Source organism: Arachis duranensis, chromosome 5 (assembly GCF_000817695.3).
Source record: "Arachis duranensis cultivar V14167 chromosome 5, aradu.V14167.gnm2.J7QH, whole genome shotgun sequence".
In the NCBI taxonomy this organism is placed as follows: Eukaryota; Viridiplantae; Streptophyta; class Magnoliopsida; order Fabales; family Fabaceae; genus Arachis; species Arachis duranensis.
Genome location: NC_029776.3, coordinates 83,343,482 through 83,360,224, shown reverse-complemented (window position 1 = coordinate 83,360,224; position 16,743 = coordinate 83,343,482). Strand labels below are relative to the sequence as shown.

Below are 16,743 nucleotides of genomic sequence, written 5' to 3'. Positions count from 1 at the left end.
CTGAGAACGTTAATTTAACTAATTTAATTAAATTTTTATTTAATAATTTTTAGTTATCAACTTTATATAACTTCACATGAAATTCGGAGCACCTGAATTTCCAACCCCACATATATACAAGCTCTACGTTAGGTTTGAATGTGTGTTTAATTAATGGCTAATTGCATGAGTTGAAAAATTGAAATCAATGACCACCATTACCCACCAGTCCACAGAAGTGACAGAACTGGAGCCATTATTAACACCCTATATATATTAGTTAATTAAGGTTTCTAGAATTAATATTAACACAAAACAAAACAATGAATATGCCATGGCTTGCAATCTTATTTCTCCTTGCCTTGAGTAGGAAGCAACTGCTTGGTGCGGCTGCTCCTGCACCCGAGCAAGTGGTTGATACATCCGGTAACATGGTTCGAGCCTGTTTAAATTACTATATTGTCCCTACATACCCTAATGCCGGCGGGCTCACCCTTGTCAGTACAAACGCCGACGATTGCCCTCTTGAAATCGTGGTTGTGGATGGATACCAAGGCCTTCCCCTAATGTTCCAACCTGTTAATATCAAGAAAGGTGTTGTTCGTGTTAACACAGATCTCAATATCTATTCTCCGTATAATACGGATTGTGGGTCCGCAGTGTGGAGGCTCAAGGACTATAACTATGAAATTCGACAGCAGTTTGTTACCATTAATGGTGTTTTAGGAAATCCTAGAGCTGACACCATTGCAGATTGGTTCAAGATTGAGAAGTACGAGGATGCTTATAAATTGATTTATTGTCCAAGTGTTTGCAATGCCTGTTATTACCGATGCAGCGATTTAGGAATTTATGAAGACCAGTGGGGTAAGCGTCTAGCTTTCAGCAATGTGCCACTCAAAGTTCAGTTTCATTATCGTGCATGAAGTGCTGATGAGTTCCACCTATGTCTAATTAACTATACCTCAAAATCTTAAGGAATATATAAATGTGTAATAAATAATAACAATGCACTACTTGTGCTTAATCTCTGTCCTTATAATAATGCAAATTTGCTCAAGTTGACTTTTGAAAATTTTGGCCCGGGTCGGAAATTGAACTGCAAAATGCTTATATCATGTTCAACTGGAATTAAATCAGATATAACAAAATATATGTTTTAAAATATGATTTATTTTAGAAAAGACTGATTCAACTCTGCCACTGCCCTCTGGTACATTGTAAGTACCGATTTTTAGTCAATTTTTGTACTGATTTTTCTTTTTTGCCGATTGAGTCCAATTTTTCATATATAACCAATATAAGAGAGTTATTTTCCGTAAATTTTCTTCTTTACACTTTGTTATTTAATATATTGTATTATGCCAGTCAAACAAACTTCAAAAACCAGATATTCATAAGCGTGTGGTTTTATTTATATACGTACGTGGTTTTATTAGTATGATGTTGAAATCATTGACTATACATCTCATTGCACATACACTAATCCACAGAACTATATATCCATCCTTACCCTATTAATTCACATACACTATCTTCTCTAATCCTATCACTATAAGTCACAAGAAGCACTAGATTAAAAACTTCACATAACAAAACAATGAAGAACACATTACTTGTCCTATTCCTTTTCTTTGCCTTGAGCACCAAACCATTGCTCGGTGCAGCCAGTACTGCACCGGAGCAAGTGGTTGACACATCCGGCAAGGTCGTTCGAGCCGGTTCAAATTACTATATTGTCCCTACTTCTCCTAATGTAGGTGGCCTTTCCCTCACCAGCACAGGTGAATCCACATGCCCTCTTGATGTTGTGCTTACAACATCGGATCCAAACGGTTACCGGGGCCAACCCGTGGTGTTTCAACCGGTTAACATTAAAAAAGGCATTGTTCGTGTTAACACTGATCTCAACATCTATTTCGCATATGAATCAATTTGTGAGTCCACGGTGTGGATGCTCAAGGACTATGATTATTCAACCGGGCATTGGTTTGTGACAACTAACAATGGTGTGTTGGGAAACCCTAGTAGCAACACCGTTGCTAATTGGTTCAAGATTGAAAAGTACGAGGATGGTTATAAGTTGGTTTATTGTCCAAGTGTTTGCAAGAAGTGTTACCACAAATGCAGTGATATTGGGATATATGAGGACCAATATGGCAAGCGTTTGGCCCTTAGTGATGTGCCATTCAAAGTTCGATTTCAACTTGCGTGAAGCTCAACCTATGTATAAATATGCCTAGATCTTGATGAATAATTTTTATCATGTACAACTTGTCCTTCACATTGCTCAAGTTGAACTTCTTGTCGTTGACTAAATAAATTAAATAATAAATAAGCAATGTATTTTCTTTATTTTATTTATTTTCGATATAAAATCGTTCAGTTCTAAAAGTTTAAAATGATAAAAAAGAAGTAATATAAATAGTTATATCTCTGACATGATCTTTCAAACAATAACTTTTTTTGAGTTTGTTTGATAATTTTTTTTACATATGTATTTTTTTATTTTTTAATTGTTTTATGCTATATTTTTTCTTTTAGAATTTATTAAGAATCGAACTCTAAATCTTTTTAATATAGAACTATGATATTATGTTATGAAATTACTTTCTAAATAATTGAAGCTAATAAAAAAATAACATGAATTGTTACACCAACTCTTTTTGTAAGTATTACGTCTTTCATTTCAATTTTTTTAAAACAAACAAAAAAACAAATGAAGGGATATGAATGTTCATGGGTCTGATGAAACCGGATTTGTCCTGACCTAAATCCAATTTTAAATATATGTCGGGTTCATTTTTTAGACCCTAACCCGACTATAAACCTAATGAAATCTAAACATTTCGGGCCACAACTATACCGGGTCCAAACTAAATAAAAAGCGGATCTTCAAAACTTTAATAATAATTTATATAAAAACTTATTTATAAAGAAACTTATTTATGATACACTTATTTATAATAAAGAAACTTGTTATTGAAAAGGTGATATTTATATTTGAACTTGAATTTGTCCATAAATTATAATTTTGATGCTTCTTTGATCTATTTTCTAATTCAACAAGTGTATTAAAAATAAAAAATAAGCTTATAATTAATATAATATAATATTAAAATTAATTTAAAACATATATACATTTTTTAGTTTTTTTAGGGTGCATATGGGGCGGGCTAAGCTGAGTTCGCCTTGACCCGAACTCAACCCAAAATAATAACTAGATCTATTTTTAAGATTCTTAGTACTCTAAACCTAATAAAATCATACCAAATTAGTCCCAAAATATTCAAGATCGGACCGAATTTTTGAGTCCTACCGAATCATGTGCACCCCTACCCTACGAAGGAATATGATAGAACAAAAATTGTAAGCTTTGTTACATAGAGTAGGTGTACCTTTAGATGTTGTAATCAAGATTGTGAAAATCGGACCGATTATTAAACCAGTCAAATGATTAGTTCAATAATTCAATGGTTCAATAATTCAATGGTTCAGTCGGGATCAAATCGTGGTTGTTTAATTAAATATACACTAAAATGATATAAAAATTTAATACATAATTTTAAATATACTAAATTTTCTTTGTTCCACCTAGTCCTGTTCCTTCAAAGACTTCTTTTTTTTTCTAAATTAGTTGGCTAAGCTACATTCAAAACTAAAGTTTTTTATTTTATTTTGATTAAAGTTTTAAAACCAAATTAACAGATACCATGAAAAAAATAAAATTGCATATTTAACTGAAACAAAGTTTTTGGGTTTCTATAGCCTTTTCAATATTCTTGATCATGACACCCTTAACTTCAGAGACCTTTTTCTAAACTGTGGCAAGCTTGCTTATCTCCTCAAGGTCGTCAATGCAGTACTTTATATGCTCCTTCAATTTCAACATGCACCATCCAAACAAAACAAAATAGCACAATTTATACAAATTCAAACAAATCAACCTCCATAATCAATTCTCAATTCTCACACCAATATAAAACACAATTAAAGTCTCAATTTTCACAACAGTACAAAACACAAAATTACCCAAACTCATAAAATAACAAACATATATTAACAAAATTTATCACTAAACAAAATAAAAATGCATAAAAATAACAATGTTTTACAACAAAAAACAACATTAACCTATAATTTTATTGTATGAAACGAATTTAACTTGAAAAATTATTTTATGATTGCATCTTTCAAATTAGAAAATTAGAAACTAACAAAATTAACCATCAACAAAATTAACTCAAACAAGCAGCATCAATTCAGAATATTAATCCCACTAACCCATAATCACAAAAACAGAAAATTAGTATTATACTAACTCAGTAACTTAAAATAATAAACCCAACAACTCAGAATCACAGCATAAGTATTATTAAAAATAATTGAAAACAAGCCAAAATAAATTGACATACCCGCAGCGAGGAAGAAAGGAAGTGACGGCAATGAGATCTTAGATTTTTTAGTGAGTGACGAATCGATCATCTTCAACATAAATAATGTAGTGTAAAAGGGAGGAAATCAGAATAAATAAAATTAACAAAAAAAATGAAAAATCAATAACTCATTCCACCCACAACAGAGGAAATAAATAAAAAACTAAAGTGAAAAAGGAAGGAAATCAGTGAAAATAAAGAAGAGTACGAAGAAGATGTTGAGGGATGGCAAAGATTGAAGAACTCACGGCGGCAGCAGTGGACAGAGGCGGGCTTCACAGCGAGCACAGAGTAGCGGCGGCTGTTTGCTCTGATAGGGTTAGGGATTTTTCCATTTTGGTGAATACTGAGAGTGAGATAGAAGGGAGAGGGGATTGGGGTCTTGGTCATCTACGCGTTTTTCCTTTTTTTTCTAAAAACCAAAACGATGCCGTTTTATGCTAAATAGGAGAACCAGACCTTTAAAAAATTTGGCCGATTCAACTGGTTTACTGGTTAACCATCGATTCGACCGATTTTTTGTAGGCCAGTTTTAGATGTGAACCGAATCGACGTACTGATCGATTTTCGGTTAATCCAGTCGAACTGACCGATTCAGTTCGATTTTCAGAACATTGGTTATAATATCTGCTTCATTTATTTCAATATCAATCTTTTTCAATTATCGAAAAAAAATTACACCTCAGAGTAACTTCAACGAGATTTTGTTTTTATTTTTATTGTAACTGAATTGACTTGGAATTAAAATTTGTGTTAGATATAATATTTGAAATGATACTCGTTTTAATAAGAAGATATTGTATTATTTTAAAGAAAAATTAGTAAAATGTTATTATTTGTATATTCATTAAACTCATTAAATAAATATTATAACCTTATTGCATAACTTGTTAAATTGATGAAATGAAATAAAATTTTATTATTAAATTTTAAATTAATTTTTATGATATATGATACCACAAATATTTATATAATATTATGTAAAATCTAAAATAAAATAAAATTAAAATCATTGAAGATGCTCTTAACATCACATGCATCATGCATCTAGCCCGCTAGCAAACTAGCAACAAAGCTTTGAACACAATAGAATGAACAAACTGTACTATGGGCTTCTGTTCTATGGACTTTATAAATGTAAATTAAATAACGTGTTATTATTGATAAAATTGAGTAGGTTTCTTAAATATGGCAAATTGTATGAGTTGAAAAATAATGAAATCCATGTTCATCGTTGCACACATTTAAACTTGCCCGTCCACAGAACTAGACCTATCTTAACCCTATAAATTCAAGCTATATATCTTCTTCTATCACAACTTCACAAGTCACAAGAAACACACACAATTATTAAACTTCATATAACAAAACAATGTTGAAGACCACATTAGTTCTTGCATTGTTCCTTGTCTTTGCCTTGAGCACCAAGCCACTGCTCGGTGCAACTAACCATGAACCCGAGCAAGTGATTGACACATCCGGCAAGATTGTTCGAGCCGGCTCTCATTATTACAACATCATCTCTGCCACACCTAACTTATCTGGGATCTCTCTCGCCATCTTCACAAGTAACGAGACATGCCCCCTTGACGTTGCGACCATAGATGGTTTTCATGGTTTGCCTGTAGTGTTCCAACCCGTTAATGCTAAAAAAGGAGTTGTTCGTGTTAACACCGATCTCAATATCATGTTCTCATATGATTCACGGTGCGAGTCAATGGTGTGGAAGCTCAAAGACTATGACTATGCGACTAGACAGCGGTTTGTGACGACTAATGGTGTTTTAGGAAACCCTGGTGCCAACACTATTAGCAATTGGTTCAGGATTGAGAAGTACGAGGATGATTATAAGTTGTCTTATTGTCCCAAAGTGTGCCCTAGTTGTAGACATCCATGTATGGATATAGGGGTACATAAAGACCATAACAATTGGGGCAAGCATCGTCTAGCTCTTAGCAATGTGCCTTTCAAATTGCGGTTTCAGCGTGCATGAAAACCATCTCTCCCGGGCTCGATTCTCTCCAGAAGATGAAAATGGACTTTGTTTGGGACCATCGTCTACTTTGTACTTTGTATTTTTACAGTATTCAAAGAATTACTCATTAAGCTGCTGGCTTGGTGAATATTCTGATACAAACAAAAAAAAAAAACTATAAATTAATAATAATAATAATAATAATAATAATAATAATAATAATAATAATAATAATAATAATAATAGAGAGAAAAGAAATTAGGCAAGTTCCTCTTCTTCTTCTTTTTCTTTTTTTTTTATAATAATCAATGTCCCTCTGTATTCTATATATGATTTAATATGTATGTAAGTGTTTCCCTAATGATGATGATGATGTTCCGTACATGTGCTTTATTTGTGCCCTTAATTATAATGCAGCATTGGTTAAGTAGAGTTTCCTTTCATCATTCTCATGTACTACATAAATAAGCAATAAGGAACAAATTATTTTCATAATAAATTCAATTTCAGAGCCAATTTTTTTTAATTAGTCAAATTTTTTAAAATGTCATTTTATCTTAAATTTTAAACTCTAAAAAATAAAAACTTTTTAAAAAATAACTTTATAATTTACAATAATAAAAAATTAACTAATATTAAATTAATTAATTTTGATTTTCTATACTTATTCTTCCCTAATTTCCTTTTTTCTTCTTGATTGTAATTTCTATGTTTTTAAGTCTTGTGAGACACTTAGCTTCAGTCCAAAACATACATTTAATTTTATGCTAAAGTGTATATAGGATTCCGTTGTATTCAACCAAGTTAGCTAAATTTCTGATGGTAAAACTTGAATGGCGATGATTTTATAGAAATCAAAATGTGTATTTACTATTTAGCCATGTCATTTTCATACCATTAAGTTTAACTAATATTGTAGCAAGAGATTGGCAACAATGGAGTCAAATCGCTGAAAAACAGAGAAAAGGAAACAGAGAGAACAGAGGATAAAGCGAAACTGTATTTCTATTAATTTGCTCAAACAAACTATAATCTAAATACAAGGAATTGGTTACAACTAATTTAATAAGCTCAAACTAAATGGGATCTAATACTTCAACTTAGCTTTCTGTTACCAATGTCAATGCCAAAAGCAGAGAGATTGGTATTGGTAATCCATGCCTGCCGTATGTAATAATTATTCTGAAATGCTTGTATAACATTATTTGATGGTTACTAAAAAAAAAAAAGTTCGCCAAGTCTTTTAACAAAGAGAACGTTGATTGTAATTCTGCAAATAGCTTGGGAATTGTTCCCCTAAATTAATAGTGTTCTTGCTTGATGATTGAGGTATAACTCGTCTTTGTGAGTTTTTACTCCGAGCTTCTTTATTTCTGTTTCGAACTTTTTTTCTAAGAGAGGCACACCTTGATGCAAAATGAACAAAAATAGGGGGAAGTACTTATAAAAAAAGGTGACTCCAACGGTCAAATCAATTTTTTATAATTTTATATTTAAGCAATATTCAATTTACCTCTAAATGAATTTTTCTTTCTTTTTTATATTAGGAGTTCGTGATCTGAATTTGTCTATTACCAAATTATGGTAGTAACATATGTAGATCATAACGTTTTAATTTGTCGTTTTAATTTTAATAGTCGACCTATAATGTATATGCCGAGCTTTTTATAACCAATTTATAACAGTCATATCAAATAACATAAAAAATAATCTAGACTAAAATAGAATAAATAAATTCACACTTCTAAATATAAAGGAGTGTTCCAAATTTTAAAACAAAATAATTAAACTTGTATGATATTCACTAACGATCGAGTTACAAAACTACTCAATAAAATACCAAAAAATAGTCATTTATTAATAATTTTATTAAATATTTAAATAATCTTATCTAATTAATCCTTTATTAGACATCAAATTAATTTTCACCTCTTACTAAAATTATTAGTGTATTCAACGTCAACAGTAGCCTCTCATGCAATTTGATTATATGTTAAAGGGTAAATCACATAAACAATACAAATGTCTTTCAATATTACACGAAAGTTCTAAAATCCAAAACGTTACATGCATGTCCTGTTTTTAAAACATTTTTATGTAAATCGAAGTTATTAAGTTCGATTTAGTCATATACAATGTAAATCTAGTTAAACAAGTTCGATTTAACACAAAAGTAAGTAAATTGAATAATATAAATTTGATTTACCAAGACCATCACTAAATCAAAATTACTAGATTCGATTTATAAAGAGGAGGGCTCGACACATAAAAAATTATACAAATTATTTTGATTTACTCTTTGAAATAACTAAAATAAATCTAATTTACTTAATTTAAATTATCATTATACCCAGAAAGTTATATAAATCGAATTCAACTAATTCAATTTACCAAGAATTGATTGTTATATAAAAATGATCGGAACGTTATGAATTCATTAGAATAGGACTCACAATGGCTAATGATGATAGTTTTTTGGTTCTTGTATACTATAGATGGTCGATTAAGAAAAAAACACGAGAGAGAATAAAATATACTTAGATCCGTTGAGTATTTTTATCAAATTTTTTACGAATTTCGTTCAGTTTCAAAATATTATAATCCAAAAATTGGGATTGCATGACATGAAACGGGTGGATAAATTATTCTATAGAATTCTGATTTATGTTGTACGTGATGGTGTGAATTACGATTCCTTCGTAATAGACAGTTGCGAAGATTTGTAAGTTCTGTTACATGTCATCGTCAATTTTCTGAGGTGAGGACTCATTAGTTATTGGCCAAGTTATCGTCAATCTTTAGCAATGTCAGGAGCCTCTAGTTCAATGCCTATTGGTGCCTCATCATCGGTGCCTATCATTGCACTTGAGGCAGTTTTGGTTACATCTTCGTCATTCGCAATTGATTAAAACTGCGATTGTGACGAACAAATAAGTAATAATCGACCTTTCCGTGAACTTGCTATTGTGATGGCCAGTACTCCTATTATGATGCCAGTTTTTGGAGAGGGTGGAGCATTAGATGGTGTCAAAAATGTGCTGCGGGATGATGATGATGATGATGATGTGGAGCCCGCCACGATTGTTGATGGTAGCGATAATGATATAGCAAGGAGTATTTCAGTTGGAGGTGGTAGAGTATCTAGTTCGAGAACTCAGCAATACCCCCCACACTTTTAGACTTCAGCAATATTGGCTGATAACCTGACCACCTGAGACCCAAATATTTTATCAACAACGGCCATATACCGAAAAAATATTAACAAACATAATAACCATAAACATCAAATACCTCGACGCTAACGGTCAATGAATCGCGTCAAACCCATCAAGCCTAAAACTAGGGGTGGCAATGGATAGGATAGGATTTGCATCCAATCCTAATCCTACCCGTAGATTACCAAAAATATGCAACATTATTATATAACTTGATGATAATTTAAAATAGAATTGATTTTTATGTAAAAAAATATTAAATTATCAATTAATGATCTTCTCTTAGTAGCTAAGAATCCTTGGCATTTAGTGACAGGTCCTTGGTTCAACATCCACTTAAAACATATTTTTATATAAGTTTATAACACACATATATAGGGTACGGGTTGGTTGGATAGGGTTGAGACTTAACCGCACCCTACTCGATCCGTACAAAAATCTTGTCCGCTGCGGATCGGGTTGCCAACCCTATTTGATCGGATTGGGTACCCGCAGATAGGGTGCATGTTGCCACCCCTACCTAAAACTAGGGAACTGCCAGAAAACTCATGACTAAAGGAGTTGCAATGGACCGGCCAGCTTTACCACATTTCTATTGGCCATATGACATATGCACCAATATAACCACGAGATAGCAATGAATCCCCAATTGTATCTGCCCATATCCTCTAGTCTAGCTACGTATGGTAGCCAATGAATGTGAAGACGTGTACCGGAATTGTCACCGAAAAGTTGAGCCGATAACAACATCATGATGTACGCCTTTACATATGTCTTAACCGTATCCTCATCTGTGCCTTGAGGAATCTCACTGAATGTGTCCTACATTCAAGTCTTGTCGATATGGTTTGCAGGAGGTAAGACACCTAATAGCTCCTTGAATCAAGGCTATACTGGTCGGCCACCCTCTATGTATCTCTCAAAATCTGTCAGACATCCACTATCATATTTACCATCAGTCGGGAGCTCTACTTGATACGCTACATCCTGTTTACTATTATCATTGATACTTTCGAGTTAAATTAAATTTTAACTAGACTAATTTTCACTACTTAATCTAACATTTACAACTTATAAATTCTAACAGAACCTCTAGTTACTACTTTAACTAACAGTTATTTATAATCACTATTCTAAGTAGTATTTATAATTGAAAAAATCTAACAACTACTAAATCACTATTCTAACCACTATTTGTAGTTTAGAAATTCTAATTCCTATCTAACGTTTATAAACAAATACTCTAAACGGCGGCTTAATATTACTAACATTTTTAATCTATCTTAAAACAAAATTTCATTCACTAACCTCTTTATTGGTGCCACTAGTAATATGAACAATTTCGTCGAACCAATAAATACGATTTGAGTTGTCCTCCATACAATCAGTTTTAAATTTTGTGATGTTGCCTAATATTTCTTTCTAAGGTGTGTTTTGGGTGGAGAAGTTTGTGAATTGTAATTCAAAACAACTGAATTCGAATTATATATATAGATGTATATAAAATAAATCGAATCTAACACATTCGATTTTACTATACTCTACGATACCTATAAATCAAAGCTATTCGTTTCAAATTATTCAAAGATATAAATCGAAATCACTTGTTTTTATTTACTGTGATGAGTATAAATCAAAGTCTATTATTTTGATTTACCATGTGTTAGTCATTTTAACATTTTTTAACTCTACTAAATCAAAGGCAAAGCTATATATTTTGATTTAATAATTTTTTTACCAATTCGGTTTTTATTGATTTGATTTACTTTAAAAAAATATAAGTAGTCAAATCTAATAAATTTAATTTACATATAAACACAAACAAGACAGCCACATAACGTTATTGTATTTAGAATATTTATGTGATATTAATTTCTATTTGTTTCGTTTATTAAGCACCATAATAAACATTATAGAATAAATTGTTGAACGTTACGTCGCATTATATATATATAAAAGATAAAACGAGAATTTTTAATTTTCACGTTTTTAATTCATATTCTACCAATTTTTTTTTTCTTTTGTCCTCTCCACCGGTCATGGACAAATGTAAATATTTATTAGGAGGTTAGTTGAAAAAGTAAGCACATAAAATTTAATAATCATTGCAACAGATTTTTTGAAATCTAGCAAAATATTTTAAATATTGTCAAGGACAATGATGGTCTACTATAATAATGTTTAAATAAAAAAGATACCGGTGTAACCAATATTGCACGAAATAATTGATTATAATAGCATAACGTAGATTTTTTTTTTCCCAAACCGAAACGTATACCTCACTCTACTCCACTCCTCTAGCTATTAGAAATTGCCTCCTATTAATTTATATATAGTTCATTATAAAAAATATTTATTTTTATTTTTTAGATATAAATCTAATACATTTTCTAATATCTGTAAGTGTTATTTGATTTTTTTTCCCTGTAAGTATAAATTGTACTGCTTGTGCTTTTCTATTCTCATTATGCTCGTTACGGGTGTGTATGGATCGGATAAAATTAAGTTTGATATGACTCAAATTCGACCCGAAATATATATCGAGCCTATTTATTAGACCTGAATCTAACCCTAAACCTAATAAAACTTATACACTTTCGGGCTACGATTATATCGGATAAAAACCGGGTGAAAATCAGGCTGTTAACATTACATTACCTTGATACATTACATTTTCAAATTTCCAAGACTTCAACCATTATTTGACATGATAAAATTCCTTTAGAAAAATATAACAAGAACTAACCATTCTCTAAAATTAAAACATAATCATAATCAATACTAATATTGTCTAATAACACCAAATATTTAAAATTAATACAAATAACACAATATTATGCATTAATTAGTCTAAAATCTTATGTATTTTAAACATAAAATATTAACTTATAGTTTTATAATAACTAATAACACAAAATATTAAGGTTTACAATACTTAAATTCTACATAAGAATAGTCATCATCCATCACTAATAACACAAAATATTAATTGTGTATGATGACCGATTTTGAGTGATAACCGGGTCTATTTTTGAGACCTTTATCTGGCCTTAAACTTGATAAAATCACACCAAATTAACCCCTAAAATGTTTAAAATCGAACCGGATCTTCGAGTCGGGCCGAACCATGCACATCGCTAATGCTCATAATAATGCTTTATATTTCCAAGATCCATTCTTAAGCATTGAATTGTTTTTAATAGAGAAGTTACTTAAGATCATTTTCAAAATAAAAATTTCACAAATTATAGTTGTTTATATAAATTTTCATCCATAATTATCTCATATAAAATTCTTTCTTATGATATGTTTGTTACGTACACTCTCAAAGTTGCATTGTCAACTACTATCAATACTTACAAAAGTATATTCCACAAGTGTATTCCTTTGTTAGAAATAAAACATCTGTGACAATTGGAGAAACTTCGGAGAGGAATCAAGCGAGAGAACATAATATGAGAAGACACCGGAGAAATCAAGCGAGAGAACATAAGATGAGAAGACACCACATTCAACTCAAAACCCCGGGAAGACTTTCGATGCTTTACCTTGAATACTCCTTAAAACCACCAGACCAATTAACCGAGAGGAATCAAGCGAGAGAACATAAGATGAGAAGACACCACATCCAACTCAAAACCTTAAGGTGTCAAGTTAATGGGTCTCTCATCTTATAAACTCCTCACTCTTTCATGTTTTTTTTGATGTGAGACTAACTTCAACACTCCTCACACTTGCAATACTAACAACATCTTATATATACACACAAGTGTATTCCTTTGTGATAGTGATAATTAAATTAAAATATAAAATTATTTATTTTTCCACTTAATTTCTTGAATCTTACTATCCCTATTGCTTCGCATTATGGATATACTAATAATTAAATCATATCATATATTTTACAATCGAGAAGCAAAGAAATTGTATATAACTTTTGTCCCCACATACATATAAGTGGGCTTAATTAATAAACAAAATAGTCAAATTCAATATTATATATAAAATATATTATCTTTCGGTTTCTTATTAGTATAAAAAATATATTTTAAATATAAAATATATATTAAAAATAAATTAAATTATATATATATTTATGTATAAATATATTATAATTAAATTTTATGATTTTAGTGTGTAAATAACATTTTTTAATAATATATATAGGAGGCAACATTGTATTCTTGGATGAAGTGAGGAAAAGCATAATATTTGTGGATTATGGCATTCCATTATTTTCAATATGTCCTTAGTATGATTCTGGTTCTTAGCTTAAAAAGCATTGAAGCCGAAACCATATTGAACACTGGTAGTATTAGTAGTTCTGCATCTCTCAACCGAGCAAGTTTCCCACATGGTTTTATTTTTGGGACAGCATCATCTTCTTACCAGGTATATCCAAGGCCTAAAGTTTTAATTAATTTTTCTCTCTCTAGATATATCAAACATATGAAAATTTTAATCAGTACGAAGGTGCAGCAGCTGTTGGTGGTAGAACTCCAAGTATATGGGATACTTTCGCTCATAATTTTCCAGGTCCTTTTCTCATTAGTCTCTATTAATTATATTAATTAAATGTCTGATCTATACATAATATTTGTATCTGTAACAAAATCATTTTTTATTTGGTTAGTTAGACTCATTCTTTTTAAAGAAAAAGTTATTTATTAAGAGTTGAAATAAATAATTACCATTTGAATAAATTATCATCATATGAAATGAGTTTACGTACAATTTGCATAAATTTTTATTTATGGTTTGATGTTTTTTTTTTTGGAATCAATAGAAATTAAATCTAAATCTTTTGAGTAAAAAAAATTTTTGATATCATATGATGATAGTGTATGATACTATTTTTTCAAAACTTTAGGCCAATAAAAAAAAATACGCATTTAAATTCCTAACATAAACTCTAAAGATTTTGAATTTGAAAGGGGACGGGCCGGGTAAGTTAAAAAAACTAAAATTATTATTAGAACCCTAACTCTATTCAATTATTATATTGATGTAATCTATTTGTTATTCAAGTAAAAAAATACATATTTGTTATTATAAAATCTTATTTCGTGCTCTATATATACATAATATATAGGCAAGATAGATGACAGAAGCAACGGGGATGTGGCCATCGATGAATACCATCGTTACAAGGTGCAATAATATATACTACAAATTAAACCACTCCACAATATATTTAATTTGCTTGCATATAAGATAAATTAATAATTTAATTATTAATAATATATTATTAATCATATAACTCATTAATAATCACATAATTGACATTCTTTAAAAACATGCGCTATTGATTAAGCAGGAAGATGTTATGATTATGAAGGATATGAACATGGATGCTTATCGGTTCTCCATATCATGGTCCAGAATACTACCAAGTAAGTAACATACACATGGATACATAATTTCTCTCATATTACCATTAGTTAGGGTTATTTCTTAATTTTATGAACAAATACTGCATGTCTTTCACCAAATTATTGATTTAGGGCTCATTTTTTGGACTCAAAGAATCATTCCTTATACACACAATTATAATTGTTAAGACTCTTTTTTTCCTTTTTTTTAGCTTTTACTTTTGCTTCCTTCATTTTTAATGAATGTCAAAAAAATACAATTCTTAAAAAAAAAAAAATCAAATTCTCATTTTCTTAACTTGAAGGATAGATTTGGTATTACTTATTAGAATTGAAAAGTTTAATAATAATACTGACTTATTGTTATATTTATATTTTATATAGTCATTTTAGATTTTAAGAATAATTTTACATATATTTACCAAACACTTTTTTTTTTACTCATTTAAAAGCCAATGCAAGAGAGACATCAACAACTTTTGAAAAGCTTTAGAAATATTGCTTTACGCTCTTTTAAATTTAAATGGAAAAAATTAAGGTTAAATTATTTCTTTAAAAGTTAAAATAAATTTACCTTTATATTTTAAGAATTTAATTTTGATACATTGACAATTTAAAAGGATTTATTCAATTATATCTAATAAAGTTTATGTGTTTAAATGATTTCTAACTTGATGAATTTAAAAGTTAACTACTTTTAATTATATAACAATACACGATTAAATATTTGTATAAAACTTTTTACATTTTTAACGTTGGAGCATGAAAATTAAATCGTATTCTAGTGTTAATTAGTTCCACTATATTGACTAATTTTAGAAGGAAGGCTCAGTACATAATGTTTTCAGTTTTATTTGCTCATTTAATTATGCCTTATATAACTACTGCATATAATATTTTTTAATGTTTTGAAAACCAGATTGAATCAATTAGTTGGATCGGTGAAATTGAAAACTGTTTAACTATGCGATTCAGTTGATAAACTAAAATTATCTGTTTAAGAATCAATTATAAGTCGCTAAATCAACCAAAAATCAACCGGTCAGACCAAATTATCTGTTTAGAAAATTTTTTTTTAATAATGGAATATTCAAATCTATGACAATTATATATATATATAAAATAAACTATTCTTATCTTTAATATTATAACACAATACATACATTTAATAATACAGACCAAAGAAACACATTTAATTTAAATTATATATACAAACAAACAACAACAAAGTCTTGTCCCACTAAATGGGGTCGGCTACATGAATCAAACGACGCCATTGTGCTCTGTCATGTATCATGTCTACAGAGAGATCGTTTACATATAGATCTCGTTTGACCACCTCATGGATGGTCTTCTTAGGTCTTCCTCTGCCTTTCGCCATTTGTCCATCTTCCATCTCATCCACCCTCCTCACTGGATGTTCTATCGGTCTTCTTCTCACATGTCTAAAACCACCTGAGACGCGATTCAACCATCTTTTCCACAATGGGTGCTACTCCAACTCTCTCCCTTATATCTTCATTCCTTATTTTATCAAATCGCGTATGACCACTCATCCATCTCAACATCTTCATCTCTGCCACACTCAACTTATGTTCGTGCTCCCCTTTAGCCGCCCAACACTCCGTACCATACAGCATAGCCGGTCTTATAGCGGTGCGATAGGATTTACCTTTAAGTTTTAAAGGCACTTTTTTGTCACATATAAAACCAGATGCACTCCGCCATTTTGACCAACCTGCTTGGATCTTATGATTTATATCATA

At 30.4% G+C, this 16,743-nt stretch overlaps 4 protein-coding genes across 4 annotated transcripts in view; all 4 read left to right on the top strand.

Annotated features, from left to right (window-relative positions):
• The first annotated feature begins 302 nt into the window (after positions 1 to 302).
• LOC107489789 (miraculin-like) lies at positions 303 to 905 on the top strand. Its single transcript, XM_016110549.3, has one exon. The coding sequence runs from the start codon at positions 303 to 305 to the stop codon at positions 903 to 905; it is 603 nt and encodes a 200-aa protein (XP_015966035.1).
• A 601-nt stretch (positions 906 to 1,506) lies between these two features.
• On the top strand, positions 1,507 to 2,334 carry LOC107489790 (miraculin). Its single transcript, XM_016110550.3, has one exon. The coding sequence runs from the start codon at positions 1,580 to 1,582 to the stop codon at positions 2,192 to 2,194; it is 615 nt and encodes a 204-aa protein (XP_015966036.1). The 5' UTR covers positions 1,507 to 1,579; the 3' UTR covers positions 2,195 to 2,334.
• A 3,453-nt stretch (positions 2,335 to 5,787) lies between these two features.
• On the top strand, positions 5,788 to 6,408 carry LOC107489792 (miraculin-like). The gene has a single exon (XM_016110552.3). The coding sequence runs from the start codon at positions 5,788 to 5,790 to the stop codon at positions 6,406 to 6,408; it is 621 nt and encodes a 206-aa protein (XP_015966038.1).
• Positions 6,409 to 13,810: 7,402 nt separating this feature from the next.
• The window catches only part of LOC107489791 (beta-glucosidase 12), a gene marked incomplete in the record, with an annotated part of 15,065 nt that continues 12,132 nt past the window's right edge, over positions 13,811 to 16,743 (top strand). Inside the window, 5 exon segments of the mRNA XM_016110551.3 lie at positions 13,811 to 13,997; positions 14,072 to 14,141; positions 14,698 to 14,756; positions 14,923 to 14,998; positions 15,797 to 15,808. Coding sequence (XP_015966037.1) covers positions 13,827 to 13,997; positions 14,072 to 14,141; positions 14,698 to 14,756; positions 14,923 to 14,998; positions 15,797 to 15,808 — 388 coding nt within the window.

Bases quoted from the DNA above. Each gene is read 5' to 3' on its own strand.
- LOC107489789 (XM_016110549.3), top strand. From the start codon at position 303: ATGAATATGCCATGGCTTGCAATCTTATTTCTCCTTGCCTTGAGTAGG.
- LOC107489790 (XM_016110550.3), top strand. From the start codon at position 1,580: ATGAAGAACACATTACTTGTCCTATTCCTTTTCTTTGCCTTGAGCACC.
- LOC107489792 (XM_016110552.3), top strand. From the start codon at position 5,788: ATGTTGAAGACCACATTAGTTCTTGCATTGTTCCTTGTCTTTGCCTTG.